The 19,873-nt window shown below is 29.2% G+C and overlaps 2 protein-coding genes across 2 annotated transcripts; both read right to left on the reverse strand.

Moving 5' to 3' along the window:
* Positions 1-382: 382 nt before the first annotated feature.
* On the reverse strand, positions 383-3,012 carry LOC147814875 (uncharacterized). The gene has a single exon (XM_087157075.1). The coding sequence runs from the start codon at positions 2,925-2,927 to the stop codon at positions 1,362-1,364; it is 1,566 nt and encodes a 521-aa protein (XP_087013201.1). The 5' UTR covers positions 2,928-3,012; the 3' UTR covers positions 383-1,361.
* Positions 3,013-12,952: 9,940 nt separating this feature from the next.
* LOC147814876 (uncharacterized) lies at positions 12,953-19,631 on the reverse strand. The gene is made up of 2 exons (XM_087157077.1): positions 18,101-19,631; positions 12,953-13,298 (listed from the first exon to the last, which is right to left on the reverse strand). The coding sequence occupies exons 1-2, from the start codon at positions 19,559-19,561 to the stop codon at positions 13,293-13,295; spliced, it is 1,467 nt and encodes a 488-aa protein (XP_087013203.1). The 5' UTR covers positions 19,562-19,631; the 3' UTR covers positions 12,953-13,292.
* Positions 19,632-19,873: the final 242 nt, after the last annotated feature.

Here is a 19,873-nt window from a genome sequence, read left to right on the forward strand (position 1 = left end):
GCAAATCTATAGATTAATATTTATCAATTGCATATTCATTTATTTTACTTCGATGGTTAAAATTAGATTTTACAGTTGCTATACATTAAAATGATTTTAAAAGTTTTGAGTTTCAACCATCAACGTCTATCGCTAATATACTCATAAATATTATGAATAAATTATTGAAATTATCATAATTTCATAAAAATGCTCGTCTGGTTGTTGAGATCTTTTGAATTTCTATCAGAACTGAACAAATAAATTCAAACATTTTATATACTAAACACATCAAACAAATTTAGTTATTTTAAGTATTAAATATTTTCTTCGAGTAACAACTTTCTCTTTTAGAAATTTAATTTAAAAATTTTAAACAATTATTAAAATTTGAATTTTAAAGAAACGTTTAATTTCTTTATTTTCAATGTTATAGGTAATATTTAAACAGAAAGGTAAAAACAACGTTATAAAAAATACGCACAATATACTAATAGCAAAATACATTTAACAACAAACGTTTTGAAGATATTATTTACAGTTGGGGTTTAATTTTTTTTAGTAATTTATCCAGATTTTCTGTAGAGGCTCAAAATATTATAAAACTAATTCTTCCTCTTCAGTTCTTTGAATGAAAATAAATATAATAATGAAAAGAAATCATGAGATTTACATACACATTATTAGAATGCAAGTCAAAAATTGAATAAAAGATTACACATTAGAGTTCATAAACTAACCCGTTATCTGTTTTTAATGTTTTTGATGACGAGCTAGGGTATTTGTGCACCCTTTTTTGACATAATATAGAGATCCGGTTTAGTACTTCTATTTCATCTTGTTTTTGGCGCAGTGTAAACTAAATATCCTGAAAATTAACTTTCATTTAAATACCTCCATAATCACAACAGGGGGTGACAAAAAGCAAGTAGCATTAAAACAGATTAGCGAATAATACTCAGGAAATATAATAAATATAGTCAATACAACAATAAAATATAGTAAATATCGAAATATGAGTCATCGAAACATTAGTTTTTTTCTTAACTGGAAAAGGCTAAATAAAAAAAATAAGCCAATTTAATTGCATTATGAAAATAAAAAGGATTCCTTAAAATAACTTTTCATCCTCTCAGTCCTCCAAAGAAACAGTTTTGGATGTTTTTAATTTGACAATTTATCAAAATGTGATAACTTTTATTTTTTCATCAAAACTCCCGATGTTCGATCATCTGTAAATAAGTATTTGCTATACGCTACATTATATAATACGTTTTCGGGAAGACTTTTTTTTTAAATATACTAATAGCAATAATCACAAAGCAACCAGCACAAAAGAATTACACCAAACGTTTTAAAGTTCTTTAAAGGACAATTATTAATTATCTACTAAATAAACTCTTTGACTCAACATTAAGCTTTTGAGACAATTTAAGAAACAGTTCAGTGGCAAGTTTTACATTATTCTCAACCCATGTGGACCATTCTGGTGAAGGTAAAATTTTAAGAGAGTGTCTTACAATGTAATCAGTGGCAGCAGATTTTAAGGTGGCATCATTCACCAGGTCAGCCACATATAGCACATTACACACATTATTAAGTGACATGACAGATCCCAGGTAACCGGAACACATTTCTTTCAGAGAAAGAACTTCATATTTATCAGAAATAACCATAAGATTTATAGCATTTTCGTCATCCATTTCATTAACTGTTCCAGTATATAAGTACTCCAGAAATAATTTCAGAGTTATGGGTTCCACGTCGGGCATTTCAACAATACCGGTCTTGCTTTCGAGCATGTCTTGCTCAAACATAGCACAGAAAACAGGCGATCTAGCTGCTAGAAGTGCCTTGTGGGCCGGAATTACTTCATCATCTGCTTTTAAATTTACATCAGTAAATTTAGAATCTGCAAACATATTCTTTAGGTGGTTCTGCAAACGTAAGATGCTGTCAGTTCTTGTAGCCGAAGTTCGTTTCGGATTTAAACTAACCGCGGCACACGGCACTTTAGAGTTTTGAAGCTTATTACCGTTATCAGTACTTAAATGTTCGTTGCAGTAGTTAATTCTTGAAAAAATGGAATCATTAGTTGAGGATACTTCAATCTTTAGTTTAATATCATTATGAGGTTGACATGTTGTAAGATCAAGAACTGATTTATGAATAACACCTGGTAATTCCCAAGTTTCATTCGAAAAAAGACGGGAAGAAGTTTTACTTAAAAGTTCTCTTCCTTTTGAATCTAAGAAAGTTACGATGCAAGAAATAAAACGTGAGTATTTGTACTTAACTGTTGAGCAAACTTCGACGCAAATTTGATCGCCAACAACTTTGTAGTTGAGCACAACTGGGAGCATCTCAGGAAAAATTATTTCTTTTTTCCTTGACCATTCGGAAGATTCCGGAATCCTGATAATCCAATTGTGCTTAAAGTTATCCACACAAATTTCAGTAAAGGCTTCACAACTGGAGTATTGAGCTCCACTTGGAACAAATGGCAACACATCGTGAGTTTTTATCAAATAACAGCGGAGTACTAAAGTGTCTACAGGCCATAGTTCCATTTCGTCTTGGAGTTCATCGATTTTGACTAACTCAAACTCTGTTGACTTGGCACCTCTGAGAATTTCTTGATTCTGAAAGTCACAAATTTTCACCGTATTGCCATTTAAGCTCGTCAACTCGAATCGTAAATCGATAGTAATTTTCTCTTCACTTTCATCGCCTTCGTTGTATTGATATCGATACAATACACATGCAACACTGAAGGACATGTATCGACCATAACCTCTAGGATAAAGTAAAATTGTCCATTCACTTCCACCTAAATTTCCGACTTTAAATAAAGGACTTCGAATGCACTGTCCACATCTTTGATAAGCAAAAGAATAATTTTCTATTTTCCATGTACATAAAAAGTTTTTATTTTCACCTGTCGCCATTTTATATTTCAATACTAAATAAGGAATATTTTGAAATAAAACTCTGCTTTTCAGCTCTCCAAAAATAATAAATTTCAGCTCTTTCTTCCAAAACATGAAACAAAAGGAAGAATCATTTTCTACCCGTTATCGAGACAATCACGCATGCGCAAAACTCGTTTTAACAAAGAGAAGGAATGGACTTCGTAATCTATGTTCAAATCATTTTTGTATGCGTTTAATATGATGACGTGTAATGTTTTACGTCCTGAAGAGAAAAAAAAAAGCGAAATTAATTTTAAGTCTATCTTAATTTAAAATGAACTATGATTTTGATTTAAAACGAATTAAATTAAGCAGAATAATTTATTTTAAGTGTTTTTAAAAAAATAATTTTTAAAAATTAAGTTTTGACGAATTTAAACAATCTACTTTAAACAATCCTAAAATCTTTTTTTTATTATATTATATAGATTAATTATTAGAGGTATAGCTGCAAATTTTAGGTTTTGTATACGTTATCATACATATTTAAATGAATCAATTTCATAATTTTTACGTGTTTAATTTTTCTTATTTTTTTATTTTCTTATTTTTTTTAATTTTATTATTTTTTTAAGCAACTAAAATTAGATTGTCAAAATGTTACGGAAATATGGTTTAAATTTAAAATTAAAATCATTTTTATTTATTACTTTTCACAATTAAATTTAGTTTCCTTTTATTTAATTAACTAAATATGTAAAGGTTATTATTTTTTTTGTTTATTCTTTCATTGGCTTATTCAATTTAATCATAACCTAAATACATAAATTGCAAATTCGAATGACTTAACTAGATATAATAGAAAATTCAAATTTCCTCCACTCAATTTTAATCATAAATATTCTTTCATAATGAAACTTTATAGCATTTCAATTTTATATTTAGTCTGGCGAATCTTCTAAAGTTTTCAATTTAAATCGCATTTTATTCTTATTTCAATTATGTCAGTTATTATTGAATAGATATATGTTTCATATTTTAATTTTTATAAAATTATGCAGCATTCGTTAATTTTTTTTTTCTTCTCCTATTTACGGTGCTCTTTTAAAACTATTTCTGATGTATCATTTAAAATTAAAGCAATAAAATATACCAATATTTTTAAGACGTGAACACTTTCCTTTCAAATTAAAATAAGTAACTGCTATTGCTGTATGCGTTGATGTTTAATTGAAATTTGTTTTATAGATATCAGAACATGATGTTTAAAAACTTAAAATTTGAATTCTTTAAAATAATTGTACTTTAAATAAATGGCAATAGAATAATTTGTAATTTAAATGATTTTTTCTTTGAGTCATTAAATATGAAACTAATTTTCGAAAACAACTTGACACGAAATAAAAATTTTATTTTGCAGTAAAATGGTAACGAATAATAAAGGAATTATAAACTAAATGCATATTTAGCGAGAGAATATGTAACAGGGCTTTAAGACACCTTATGTACCGTGATATTTGGTCTCTAAAAATGATTATAAAAATATTACTGCTATCATTAATATTAGATATAATTTTCAAGAATTACTAATATGACTATTAAAATTAGTCTTTCACCAATAGAGAATCTGAAAATAAAAATAAAAATTCTATGTGCTAAATGCAAATTTAAAAAGATAATTTGCAATAGAACTTAAATGCAGTATCGTGATATTGAATAGCCACAAATGATTATAAAAATGGTGGTTCCATTAGTTATTATTTTCGAGAATCACAGTTATGAAAGTGCCAAATCTTGACTCTCACAATTTTGTGATGTGAAACAAAAATTAATTAATTAAGCTATTTATTCAGCAAGAACATTTCTAGCATAGATAAAGAAGAGGTATTGTTCACCAAAAATAATTATAAAATAGTAATAAAGCAAGTATTAATTTACGGAAATTTCATTTTGATCTTTCAGATCACTTAATAAAATACATTTTTTACCCTAACAGTGCTAGATAATGCTGCTATTTCTAAAATGACACTATTATTTAAACTATTATTGTTAATCCAAATAACGTCATAAAGATCTTCTGACACAAATTGTATGAGCAGAAAGTTTTGTTCACAATCTTTCTAAGTATGTCTCAGTTTTGACCTCGAGAAATTTCTATTATTTTCTGTGAATCTTAATATTACTTTTTTATTAGAAAAGTTTCTGAGTTATGAAAAGGTTTTGACTTGTGCAATTTTACCCATTTTTTCCCCTCTTACATCAAAGCTAGAGCCATACTGTTTCATTTGAACTAATATGAGAATGTTTATTTCGAAATATGAGAATGTTTATTTCGATATGAGAATGTTTATTTCGAAAAGAATTGAAGAGAAATTAAAAGTATTCTACCCATTGGTTTATTTGTCGAGTCAGTTTCCTTTTTTTTATAATTTCCAAAATCCTTGTTGAGTTCTATTATTGCCCCGCCCATTTTAGTTCTTCAGTATGAAATTATAAAAAAAAAAAATTTTGTTAGATGTAGACGGACCTGGTTATCGTAAAGATAGAAGGGGCGAATAACCAGAAATACAAAATATAGGGGTTCCCACCTTTTAATGTTTAAAAAACTTTAATTTTACACTTAAAACTTTACTCAAGTTGGTACTTATTCATTAAACTTTTACACTTCTTGAATCTTTACCCAAATTGTCCAATGACGCATATGAGCCAATACTTACTTTTGCTCCAGTGTAAACATAACTGCAACGATTTTCTATTTAATCAAAACTTTCGGACTCATTCTGATCAGTAGGCAACATGTGAATAGGAGTCATTTTCAAAATGGGGAGACATTTGAAAAATATTTTTAAAAATTTAAAAATATTGTAATTACTACTTGAGAAAATTTTAGCTGCAATTGTAATGTTTCTTGTACAGAAAACTAAAAACAACAACGCACGTTTTGGCTTAGAGCATTAAGTAAATAAAAAACTTGAACCTGGATTATTTTTCCTTCTATTACCAATACTCAAAAAAGTTCAAATAAAAAAACAAGTAATCTGAAACAGAAAACATCTCAGTTTTAGTACTCACATTGTAGTTAAAACCATGTATAGAATCAATTATATTTTCTATGTTATTATTTTTATCAACATAAAAATATTTCCCTTCTGTTACTATTTACGAAACAATTTAAACTTTTAAATTGCGCATTTGTATTTGAATTTGTATATTAAAAAGTTTTCACACAGCTTACTCGCTAGTCAAATTTACACTCTCTGTAAGTCGTTAAAAGTGCCTTATTGTCATTTATACAGAGATTTAAAGCATAATAAGTGGTAGATAACAGAATAGAAATAGGTTACACAATGAAAAGCTGATAGTAGATCTATATTTTAAATAATGTTGCGTTGCAAATTACTGAGCTTTAGCCATATAAATATTGATACCTACCTATATTTCTTTGAATGAATTTAATATGTAAAAAATTAATAAAAAGTTAAACATTAATTGAATCTGAATTTTGTTTTATTGCCAATGTTTAAAAATGTTTAAATAAGAAAAAATAACTCATCAGAAACAAAGAAATATCATGGTTTGACACCTTTATTATTGTTACATACGAAGCTCATTCAGAAAGTAAGTTTCCCTATTTTTTTTAAAAAAAAAAAGAACTCATACTTTCAGGAACATATTTATTGGATTCAAATACAGCAATGTTTCAACTATTTTTTAACGTAGCCACCACCAGAATTGAGACACTTGTCGTATCGTGGGACCAACTTTTGCATCCCTCTGTCGTAGAACTCTGCCTCCTGTGAATGAACCACGTAGTGAAACAGTAAACGCTGACCGTTACTGTGAAACACTGCGGAACGACGTGCCATTCAAAACAAGAGGCGTGGAATGCTTAATGCAGGTGTTGTGCTCCTCCATTACAATGCTCGTCCACATACGGCTCGGCGCACAGCAGCTGGCTTGACGAAATTTGGCTCGGAGATGTTTGATCATCCCCCCTGATCTTGCTCCCAGCGATTTTCCCGTTTTCTTGCTCCTCAAGAAATTCCTGTCCTCCGGTGAGCGTCTTGGCAACGACGAAGAGCTGAAGACGTCTGTCACACGCAGGTTCCATTCACAGGCGGCAGAGTTCAACGACAGAGGGATACAAAAATTGATCCCACGATACGACAAGTGTCTCAATTCTGGTGGTGGCTACGTTAAAAAATAGTTGAAACATTGCTGTATTTGAATCCAATAAATATGTTCCTGAAAGTATGAGTTTTTTTTTTAAAAAAAATATAGAAACTTACTTTCTGGATGCACCTTGTACATGTAGAATCAATTTTTTTTCTATATAATTAATTTTATTATTATTATGAAAGAAAAATAAATTCCACTTTGTTACTATTTACGGAAATAATCTTTAATTTGAGCTTAAAAATATTTAATCTCTACTTTTGCTTTTAAAAAGCTAGTTATGATCTGCGATGATAAAGAGTGCATTACCACTACACTTAGTAATGATATGCTGCTCCTTTATCTATGCTTGCGATGATAAAATTTCCTGGAAACAATCGATTCTATCTAGTGGTGTGCCGATGGGTGGGAACGGTCGCAGGCATCAAGCAGAATATATGACTGATGAGAACTCAAAAATTTTAATTCAATTATTTTTGTTATGAAAATTACATTTTTCTATAAATACTTGGCTCATGCAAAATAGTAAATGTAGAATAAACAATATAAGAACATGCGAACAATATATAATATGAAGAATAAACTACGATTCAATAACAAATGGATTCATTAAGATTTTAAATATTGTTAGATTTAAAAAATATTTACAAATACTCCTTTGGAAATAATTTATTTTAAAACACGTATTTAGATTTTTATAAATCTATACATTTCCTATAGATTTATAGACTTATCATACTCTCCTTATTTTATTTCTGTTTTTTTAATGTGCTTTACTTTTGGCCTCTTAACTCTTAATTTCTTGTTTACGAATTTCTGCTCTTAACTTCATTAACGTTCAATTTAAGATACTTAAATCTGTTATTAATTTGTGTAATTTCTTAACTTCATTAAAGTTCAATTTATCATTAAATCTGTTATCAATTTTCAATGTATATGTAACATTTACAACGTATATGTTTAAATACTGCATATTTTATTATTAATTATTAACTTTTGCAGATTATCATTTATGTTTTAATTACAAGCTTGATAATGTGCTGATGATAATCACCCATTGGCTGAACGGTAGCACTTCGCGCTGTCGTGCAACAGGTCCCTGGTTCGATCCTCGGGCCGGGCAAGGCTGACTCAGCCTTTCATCCCTTCAGTGGGTCGATAAATGAGTACCAAGCATGCTAAAGAACTAAACACTGGGGGTTCCGCGTACGGCTGACCACCTGACCGGAACATCTGCTCCTGCACCCCAGAGCCCAAGGTCAAGAAAACTGAGATGGACACAGTAGGCCTTGTCCCTCTATGGGATGTCACGCCGCTGAGTTTAGTTTTGATAATGCATATTTTAATTATGCTATATGAATTTATTCTTTAATTGTTTATGACAGCACTTTTCCTGCTCGTTCTTTAATTGAAATAAAAAAAAATACTAAAAAGCAAGAATAATGGAAAAAAGATATTTATCCGCTTTGTGGAACCGTAAAAATCAAAATATTATTGAAGTGATACTTCTTATGTGACTTCCAACAAGGTTGCGTTAAACGTTTAACGCTACATTTTTATTGGCCGGGAAATCACGTGGTAGGATCCATCATTTCCATATTGTTTTGGTTCTCACTAGTATAAAAATAATAAAAGTCATGAAAGTATTGTTTTTCTACAAAATATTTTAGTTTGATTTGATACACATATAATTTAATAGGGTAGTATTTTTTATTTTCAAACTTAGTGGATAACAATTCGCGATCGCAACGAACTATAGGGGGCGTTGTTGTATGAGACGCATACCTGCGATTTCTATATGAACCATCATTCAGTTACTCTGGAGACGTCGTTAATGTAGCGTGTAGCATTGCAACGTTCCTTCTTTATTGTGGCTAATTAAATTTAAAAAAGAAAAATGCTTGATATTCTTTCTTGTACAACCGAAAACAAAATGGTATCTCTTTTTATTAGAGAAGGAATATCCAAAACACATCGGAAAAATATTTGTACATTAACAGAAAAAAATATGTATATTCTTATAAGAGCTAAAACCTAATGCCCGAGAAATAGTATTACTAAATTTAATGATATAACATGAAAGGCCCATTTAAACTTTACATTCTATAGTTTTGAGAATCATATTACTTCAAAAATTAATCATATTACAACAAAAAGTATACATAAGCCTCATAATTTTATGAAATTTAATTTTGTAAACAAAGTTTTTTGACAACAATTTTTATCAAAAAATTTCAAGTTTCAATAAAAATCATTATTTAGAAACTAAGAAACGTAAAATAAAGAATGCTGACGAAACAAAAACAAAAAAAACAATTCTTTTTTGTCCCCATTTTTAGTGCTACGAAAATTCGTCTTTGGGATTTGCCAAAAACAAAATAAGATGCAATTTTATTTTTTCAGGAGGGAAATATTTTACCGAAAAAACGAAAATTTACCAATTCCCACAACATGAAACTTTATCTTGGTAAACGTACGTTTTGGAAATGTTATTTCATTTGGAATCTTATTTATCAGAGTTCATATGGCGATATGATTGTTTTGAATCTATGCTAAACTCTATATCGGCTCATTTTCCACCGAAATCCGATTGACTAATTTGATTTTAAATAAAGTGTTTTATTTTATGAATTGTCGCAAAAATTTTAAGTGTAGATTGGCGGCACTTAAAAACCGCCAAATCTGTAGCGGCGGTGGCGTTAATATGTAAGTACCGAATTTTTATTCCATACTTTTCTGAATCATATTACTTCAAACATTGGAATATACAAGAAGTATACATAAACACATAATGTTATACCATTTAATTTTTCAAAAAAAGTATTTTGAGAACAATTTTTATCAAAAAATTATGAACTAAAAAACGGAAAATAAAGAATTCTTAGGATAAAAAAACGATTTTAAGAATTCTTTACATTGAAATAAAAACTTTCATATTGTTTCTTTTTTTATTATTCTTATAGTTCTTAATCAGACGTAAAAAAACATTCTGTAGAGAACCATCATCAAATGAAAAAAAAATATTTACAAGCAAATTTTTTATTGTAAAAATCATTGCACTTACCTGATTTATAATTCCCGGAGAATTCCAAAATGATAAGTTCCTTGTTTGAAAACTTTATTCTCAAATAATAGATACATAGTTTATCCCTTCATTACTTTTAGATAACATACTACACAGCAAAATTTTATAATTGATATGAATTTGAATGTGTAGCTAAAAACAGAATAGCTAAATTCTAGTTGAACTTATTCTTTCAAAACTAAAAAACACTTACCAAGAAAACGATTAAAATTAATTAAGAATCAGTCCAAATGGCACTATTTCAAGTAACTTGGATAATTTTTTATTGTTGTTTTCCGAATTATATGGATACAGCAATATATACTATTCTATAACGAAGAAGAATATGCTATAACTATTACAATTCTGTATGTTCTGAATTCATATTTATTCACTGGAATGACGAAAGCAATGTTCACTTCACTTTAATTCGTAATGAATTGAAGACAAAAGAAATGCATTTTACCTTAATACGCACATCTGTAACAGTATCCGAAATCGGAAGTCATCAATTGCAAGTTTGTTGATAATAGAAATTAAAAATTATTGCGGAATTTTTCTTCAAATGTTTGGCGTGTTCTGTTCCTGAAAGATTTACTAATATTCTGGAGATTTTTTTCAAGTTCTTCGGCCTTTTCCTTAGGGAAATTTTGTTTCTTATTTGCTGCTAAAAAATTGCGTCTGATTCTGTCAATGACTTTGATGGAACTAAATGAAAACGTGATAAATTAATGTCTGATATTTACAGGCTCCCGCTAGACGGCGTACTCGAGCGTTGCGATCGCGAATTGTAAAAAATGAGTGAGAACAATCCCACGGACAATGCGACGGATTTAAGGTTATGTTAAGGTACGTCTCTTGTGAATATCAATTGATTGTTAGGTTTTCTCTTTTCTAATTGCCATTTATATTTCACCAAATACAGCATGAGGGATATTAAATTATTTATTGCGAAATCTTTATTGCCACTATCCACTACAGGTTCACAAGCTTTGGCAAACGTTGCTGGTGAAGAAATTGATTATTGTGAGCGGCCTGTGATCCTTGCAGGAGATTTTAATGTGAATTTCTCGTTACCTGAAGCTGAAACATTTTTAACCTTACTTAAAGACAAATTTGGATTGGAAATGATAAATGGTAGGAATGATCCAACAACCAAAGGGGGAACTACCATTGATGCAGTTTTTGCAAGAAATATTAAAAAAATAGAACTCAAACATTTCGTATCTTACTTTAGTTATCATAATCCCATTGTAAATGTTATAGATTTGGATATTTCTCCACTCGAAAATGATAATTAAAAGATGCGATCAATTGTGAATTGTAAGAATTGTTAATAAAGTTTTTCTTAAAGAAACAATATGATTTCACTAAAAATCTATTTCAACACCTTCCATATTTCATTTCCACATTACGAAGTTTCACTTCTTCCGCGCGGAGGGACTCCACGCATTATTTTTTTTTACACGAATGCTTAATTAATAATAGTAATATGCATTAATTAAAATAAAATAAGTTATGTGACAAAAAGTAAAGTTAATGGAGAATAGGCTCATGGGAAATTCATTTAGGAAAACTGTAGAAATTTTCATTCCCAGATGACGCTTAATTAACATGTACTCCTGAAGTACTACTGGTGTTATGGTAATTACTGCAGTCTTGATAAGAATTCTGCAACTGGTTCTCCGTAGTTTCAAAAAATATTTTTTCGAGTGGTAACAAAGGTAGTGTATAAATATTTTAAGGAATTAGAATTAAAAGAATTTTTTTCCACCTCTACTTATAAATATTTTAACAGTAAAATGAAGGTCAGATAACAAAATGGTCATGCTCCAAAATCCTTATTGAGTTCTACTAAAAATTCTTCTTTTTCATTCTTTTTTATTAAAAGAAAATTTGGCTTTAGTTGGCTGAAACTGAAAAATGTATTTCCCACAAAACTGAAATGTTGAAGAGCTATGTAATAAGTACCAAATATACAATTATAGGTATGAAATATTGTATTGATGTAATCGGTGATTTCTGAAACTGCACCAATATTAAGGAGTTTTAGTACCGATACTTTGGAAATGAGTGTTTTACGTTCCCTCGAAAGGGATATGTACCAAAAAAATGTAAATGATATTGGTAATTTTTGACCATTATGAGTTGACCGCGTGTAATAGCATTACCATCGGGGTGATTTTGGGGAGGGTTTGAGGATTATACCCCCTCCGAAATTATACATTGCTTAATTAATGAGCTATTTATTGTAGGTTAGTAAGTAGTTTGTCGAAAAAAAATGAGAAAAGTTTCCAGTATTCAACTTTTGTAATTTAAATCAGAATATGTGTGTATATGTATATATAACTCAAGAATAATTCTTAAAAATAATAATTATTATTATTGTAAATTATAAAAATCTATAGACTGAACCCGTATCTGTTAACTCCATCTGTTAAGTGTTCATTTTGAAACCATGGTAAGACGGTGGCTACACTTACGTGAAAATTTGAAATTTTTTTTCTTCTTTTTACTTTACCTGCTTTTTTAAAACTGTTTAACGTGATGCATTTCTTTTAAATTTAGAAATGTGAATACAGTAATTTAATAGCCTTATAACTTTTTAATAAAACATCGGGTTCTACGGCTTTAAAAAACTGCATGCTGAAATATGTACAACAATAAGAGAAACAAAACAAAAAAATTAAATTGACCCTGAAAGTTGAGTGGAAAAACGACAGCAGTTTTTGCACATCTGACTCAGATGAAAACCTTTGTACTCAATTTTTAAAAACAGTATTGCATTTTGATGTCAATTTCTGGAAAAGAGAAGAAAAAATACAATCATTAAACATTTATTTATTTTACACTACATATCTTATAGAGACCAAGAATTTAAAAATAAATGTCGTGAATTATAAAAAAATTTTAATTATATAAGAAAAGCATAGTGACATGTTTAACATAATGTAAATCATCTAAAATTAACTTTGTTAAATATCAAATGTTGCAACAACAATTAGCTAATAAACATGAACAAAAAGTAAATGCGAGAAAAAAAGAAATTTTTGGTTCTGATGAACAAAAATTACAAGTCCTTTGGTTAACAAACTAGAATATAGTTGATATTTCAATGATATATTTCTGATGCTAGTCAAAAGGATTGCATCTTCTTCATCTTAAACCTGAAATGAAAAAAGTACGACTTTTATACAGTTAAAAGAAATATGTACCAATTGGATTTTATTATATGATTGTTACATTTTAAGATAGCTCAAAAGTCTGTTATAAAATATATTAATTTATCTAACTTTTTCTAACTTTGAATCTTATAATCTGATTTTTATATACTAAAATGGTTCAAAAGTCTGTTAATGAGTATATTAATTTATCTAACTTTTCTAACTTAGGATCTAATAATCTGATTGTTACATGCTAAGATGGTTCAAAAGTCTGTTCTTAAACATGATAATTCATTTGAGAAAATATTTAAAAGCAAGAAATGAGAGAAAAAACATTACTTTTCTGAATTAATCTACTCATGTATTTTCGGATTGGATCTTTTACAGTTAAAATATGGGTGGCAACCAAAACTTAGAAAATATTGAACAACTTGCTTAATTTGGTGAGATATCGAATATTTGAGTTCCCAAAATGAAACTTTTGCACTGAAAGAAACACTTTTTGGGCACTCAACCTTACATCAAGAACTATTTAAAAGAACAAATAAAAAATTTAAAACAATTGTAAACTCAATTATGAATGCAGAAATAATAATATTTTTCGAAATTCATTTAATTTGTAAGTCATACAGGTCACTTCAGATTATGTTATCGTTTGTGACTAAACTCAAGCAAAGTAGACCAATAAGTTTTCGTGTACTAATACTTAAAAAACATAGTATTTTTAAATTTTCACTTTTCAATAGGTTTTGGCTGATTGTCATAAAAAATGTTCTATTTTGTCATTTGCCTGCAAGCAATAGAATTAGTGGAACAACAAGACTACTCCACCTGGAAGATTTGTTTTTCTACTGCATTTGAAAAAACGATAAAAAATAAATTTAAAAAAAAAACAGAACTTTTTGGAATGAACACCTTTTAGACAAGGAAATTTTTTACTTCGAGGAAGGAATACAATGACTTGCTGAAAAATAATAAAACTAAGTCTATAGAGGTAAAACGTTTCTTTCTTTTTTTTTTTTAGGAATTAGATCTGCAATTAGAGTGAATAAAGTTCACAAACGTGAATGCGTCCTGTAACTGGTTCTAAGCGTTTTAAAGCGTAGGCAAAAATAACTCTTTAAAGACCTTCAAACTCGCAACCATCGAACGAGCTAGGAATAGAAAAATGACGTCATTTCGATGTCACGTTTCTATATCTAGGGAAACTGTAATCTGGAGCTTTCGAACGGATTTTGCTAACGCGCTGTGATCTTCAATTTCCCTCTCAAATATCGGATGTGTTTCACCAAACAATTTGCTGGTGAAAGTAACTTGATCGTTCGAATAGGATGTATTTAACACTGGGATTAAATTAGATTTCCGATTTCAAAGATAATTTTTACCCAGATATCTTATGATTTTTTATAATCATTTACATAGTTATTTTATAAATACATTTCAGACCTAATTTTTTTGTTCACAAATTTATTGTTTCATATAATAAATTGATTGATAAATTAGTTTCTTGCACAACTTATAATAAAATCTATAATAATCTTGAACAAATTTGAATAAAACGTGAATAAAAAATTTTGTTTCAAATTTTTGTAAATTCTTGACCATAATATGTTTAATATATTTATTGCCGTATTTTTATTAACTTTTATTTACCTACCTTGCAGTATTTTCAAAATGCTTAGAGTAAGAAGTGCTTCATAATTTAAAGAAAAACGCGTTTTTCTTTAAATTCTTTCTTTCAAAAAAATTGTTAAGTAATACCTGAGGTTAGTACATAATAAATAAATAAATTTACTATTATAACTATATGGAATACAACATAAATAAGAATTACTATAAATTTATACTTATTTTTCATCCACTATACTATTTCTGTAAGAGATTTGGAAGAACGGAAGCTTTTGCACCTTGCGAATCTTGTACACCCGAAAATGCTGTTGTATGACATTTGACCTTTTTAGAATACTTTTAACAAAATTGTAAATTACAATTTTTAGGGAGAAAAAAGGACTTAAGTATAATTATTCTTCCTGTTTTGATATTCTCTATTAAATATCAGCAAAGATATTCCCTTATATTCTTTTGTTATTATTAAACTAGTGTTATTTGTTTTTATTCAAATAATACTTAAGATTATCCTAATGTATGCGATTTATTCTACTTCAAAAAGTTTTTAACGAATGTACGCGACGTGTAAAAAAGGAGAATTTCGTTCGAATTACTTTTGCATAATTCGTTTGCATACGGAATAATAAATCATAAGAAAGAAAAAAATAACCTGCGTCAACCATAAAAATAATTCAGAAAATTTTGTTATTAAAAATTTAACTGATTAAAGATATTTGCATCGTGTTAAACTACTAACACGAGTTTATAACAAAATAAAATCACGAATAATCTTTATAGCTAGACCTACAACAAAGAAATTGTATAACTAAAAGTTCTAACACCCAGAATTTCTAACGACTTGGCACCCTTGTCTTCTGAGTTAGGATCAATATAAGAGTGTAAAAAAAAAGACCGGAATATGAAGAAAGAAAATTTTTTCAGTAAAATCGTTTTTGAATTATTATAAAGTTGCTGAAAAAATTAAATGCATAATTAAGACTTACAAATTAACTTTACACACTTACAGATTAACTTCTTTATCATTTATTTTCTTAATTTTTCTTCCCCCTTAATTTTTTGGTTCTAAATGTTCCAAGAAAACAAGATATTTTTAGTCTTATAACTATAATATAAAAATACTCGAAAATTTGTTTTTTTAAAGATTATGTAATATTTTAAGAATAAAATTTGTTAAAATTACGATTAAAAAATTTCTAAAATCACGTTGTTTTAAAAAAGTTTGTCAGAAATTGCATTAAAATAATGCTTGACTAAAGAAAATTTTTTCGTTATTTCTTGACGTTTGAACTTGGAAAATACTTATTGTTAGTAAAATGGTAAATTACAAATTTTAGGGAGAAAAAAAATTAAGCATAATTTTTCCCTCTGTTCTGAGATATTTTTTTTAAATATTAGCTAAGTATTTCTAATACTGTTTATTCTGTTTTTATTCATCGGTTATTATTATACTAGTGCTTTTTGGTTTTATTAAAATAATTTTTTAGGTTATCCTGATTGATGCAATTAATTATAATTCAAAAAGTCTTTTACAAATTTAAGTGGCACTTAGAAAAAATTTTGCGAATGACTTTTTCAAAAAAAATTCCTTTCGAGTAAATGAAATTTATAAATTTTATGGTAATAAGTTTTGATAATGCAGTTATCGTAATTAAGTAATTCTATAGTCATAGTTCAACAGTTCACCATAGATCTGTGTTGAAAATTTGCCAGTGTGTGCTGAAAAATTGTGTTAAAAAAATTCGTCATAAGCTATGGTAAATGTGTAAGCAAAATTATACCATAAGGAAAACCCTAAAGGTATAATCTATGGTATTTCATATGCGGAACCTACGACGAATTTTCTTAATAAATGAGCCCCTAAATATTAAATTGGTGTTTTAGACATAAATTCCTTCCTAGTGATGTTTGAATGGATTTATTGCAGTTAGTTTAATGATTTATTGCAATTTTCTATCGAGTCAAATTATCGCACAAATATTTCTCAGAAAATTAAACGATTTTTCTCGATTAAACTCATTTGTTATTTAGTTGTAGGAAAAAATATTAAGATAAAAAAGATAACTATCAACAAAACTAGAATTTTTTTTACTTAGTTTATGAATAAAAAATCACAAATTATCATTCTTAATTACTATTATCATACCGTGTACTCTCCAAAGTTAATAAATTAGTTACAAGCGTTAGAGATTTTGCAATTCACGTAGAATCCCTCACGCTCAAGTACGTAAGTTCTGCACAACGAAGTTATAACAGAACAATCTCGTTCCTTTATATAGCCTGCGGAATCTACGTGCTGTTGCCTTATTAAACAGTAGTTTTACACAGAGCATATATATGCTCTCAACTATATATATTCATATATAGAGATAAAATACTATAGAACATACTATCTAAGCTTGACATTAACAAGGTACATACACTTTTTGGAATCTTATTCGTGAGTGTAAGCAGTTGTAGTTCAGATCATACGTACGTGAACGTGCAGTTTCGCATATCAACCTGCTAAATCTCTCTATTTTTATTTTATAACCGTCGTTAAACAGCCGACCCAGTTTTATGAGTTCACGACTACTAATGTTCAACTCTGTAGCCTTGTAATTTTGAACCCAATCCAGAAGACAAAGGAAATCCTGGATCGAGTATTGGAAGAAGTTTGCCTTCTTGGAGGACTTTTTGATGGAGCTAACCCGCATTTACGTTACATGTAGAGCTAGGCCACGAGAACTTCCCACGGTTAGCCTGTCGGCAAAGGGACTCTAACCCATGATCTGTCTACCATTGAGGATATTTAACGTCAGCACTGTGGTCGGTGCAAGCCGGATGCAGAATTCGTATCGACTGGGATTCGAACCCGGTTCGCCGCATTGAAAGGTGAACGCTCTATCCCCTGAACCATCGCGGGTCAAGTCTCTCTATTATAACATAATTCTTAAATTTTTCTGATTGTGCACATTAAAAAAAGGAGATGGTTTAGAGATGAACTTAATAAAATACAAATAAGGCCTAAAATTAATTGTTTGTGAAATTCACATCTAAATATTTTTTATTTATTTACGTTTTTACTTTTTATTCTTTCTATTTTACGCTCTTGAATGAAATAGTTAAAAGGACAGTGATTAGTTGATATCAGATGAAATGTTTTATTTATTAAAATAGTTAAAATTTTTATAACTTACCGTATTACTTTTAGAACTAGAATCAAACTTTTCGGAAAGCTTAAGTAACACTTCAGAAGCAATTGCAGAATTCGTTTTTAACCATTGTGGCCAGTTAGGTGAGGACAAAACTTGTCTGGAGTTTTCTACAATATACTCCACAGCAGAAACTTTTAATCGTTCTTGGTTCACCATATCTGCTATCAGTAGCACGTTCAGTACATTATCAACGCTCAAAACTGACTTCAGAAATGTTGAGCAGTTATCAGTCAGGGACAACACCTGGTACTTATCGGCGACTACCAATAGACTCAAGGCCTTTTCAGCGTTCATGCCACCCACTGTTCCAGTGTAGAGATATTCCAGAAAGACTTTCAGAATCTTTGCATCCGCATCACGTATATCAATGATGCCAGTTTTGCTTTCCAGCATGTCTTGATCAAACATAGCCCTGAATACTGGAGACCGAGTAGCCAGTAAGCATTTGTGAGCAAAGAAAACCTCATCATCAGCACGCAGTTTCACGTCGGCGTAGGTTCTTTCAGTCAACATATTTCTGAGTTGCTGCTGTAAGTACAATATATTTTCAGCCTCATTCTTAAATTGAGTCATTGAAGCGTACTTTACATTTGATGAATCATCTTTAAGAGTCTCGACAATTGAAGAATGATCCCGATAAACAAAGTGGAATCTCAGGTTGATTTGTTTCAAAGTGAAACAATTAGCTTTTTCCAGATGTTGTTTGTTAACAAAATGGGGAAATTTCCATAATTTTTTAGTGTAACTAAATTTAAATCCATCACGATTTTCCTTCACCAATACTGATTTTTCATCATTTAAACTTATGGTACAAATCACAGTATGATATGTATTATCTTGAATATTAGAAACTAGTTCAAATTGAAGCTCATTTTTTTCATATTTGAATACAATATCAATCGGTAAACTTTCCACTCTAACTTTTTCAACGGCTGTCCACTTCATAAAGTCTGAATTTAAGGATAAGGTAAAAGAGTAAGGAGCACACACAATGTCTGTTTCAGCTTCCCAACCAACAACAGAGCACGGAGTTGATTGCAATGACGGAGAAATGCAAGGCATTTCCATACGACATCGAAGGTAGACATCTTCAGGTTGGAAATTGTCAGCCAATTTTTTTAATTCGTATAGACGTGAATACGAAGCAATTTTGAATATATCACTTAATATATCAGAGGTTTTTAAAATAACATCATCAGAAGTTGTTAACTCATACCGGTAATTGATTGAAATGCATTCAGGTAATTTACTGCAATCTTTACGATTTATACAACAAAATATTTTCTGAGATCTCTTAATTAACACTAGTCTCCACTTAACGTCTTTTAAAAATTCAACTTCAAACCCGGGGCTGGTAATTGCAGTAAATTCCGTTGAATGAATCCGATGAAAATGTTTAATTTTCCAAACAAAAATAAACTCTTGCTTTTCTTTTGCCGACATGTTTCGTGCTATTACAGAGTTCTAAAACAACAGAATGTGAACTTATCTCTTTCACTAAAGAGTAGTTAACTGATTTTTTTTTCTTTTGATTTTAAACAGATGTATTATCAATCAAGCAATAATATAGGTGCAAGCATTGAAGCGAAGCAGATAAGATAAAAAAGTGTGTATTATCAAGGAGCAGTTCGTTTTAAATGATTGTGGCGAAATTAAATAAAAACCAAATTAAATTATATTCTAAATTTAATTCGTGCTTTCATTTGATCGTATATTACTCTGTTGGATATATGAATTTATTATCGTATTTTATTG

The sequence above is a fragment of the Parasteatoda tepidariorum genome, chromosome 2, assembly GCF_982258835.1.
Source record: "Parasteatoda tepidariorum strain Cologne lab strain chromosome 2, Ptep-v5.0, whole genome shotgun sequence".
Lineage (NCBI taxonomy): Eukaryota > Metazoa > Arthropoda > Arachnida > Araneae > Theridiidae > Parasteatoda > Parasteatoda tepidariorum.

Bases quoted from the DNA above. Each gene is read 5' to 3' on its own strand.
- LOC147814876 (XM_087157077.1), bottom strand. From the start codon at position 19,561: ATGTCGGCAAAAGAAAAGCAAGAGTTTATTTTTGTTTGGAAAATTAAA.
- LOC147814875 (XM_087157075.1), bottom strand. From the start codon at position 2,927: ATGGCGACAGGTGAAAATAAAAACTTTTTATGTACATGGAAAATAGAA.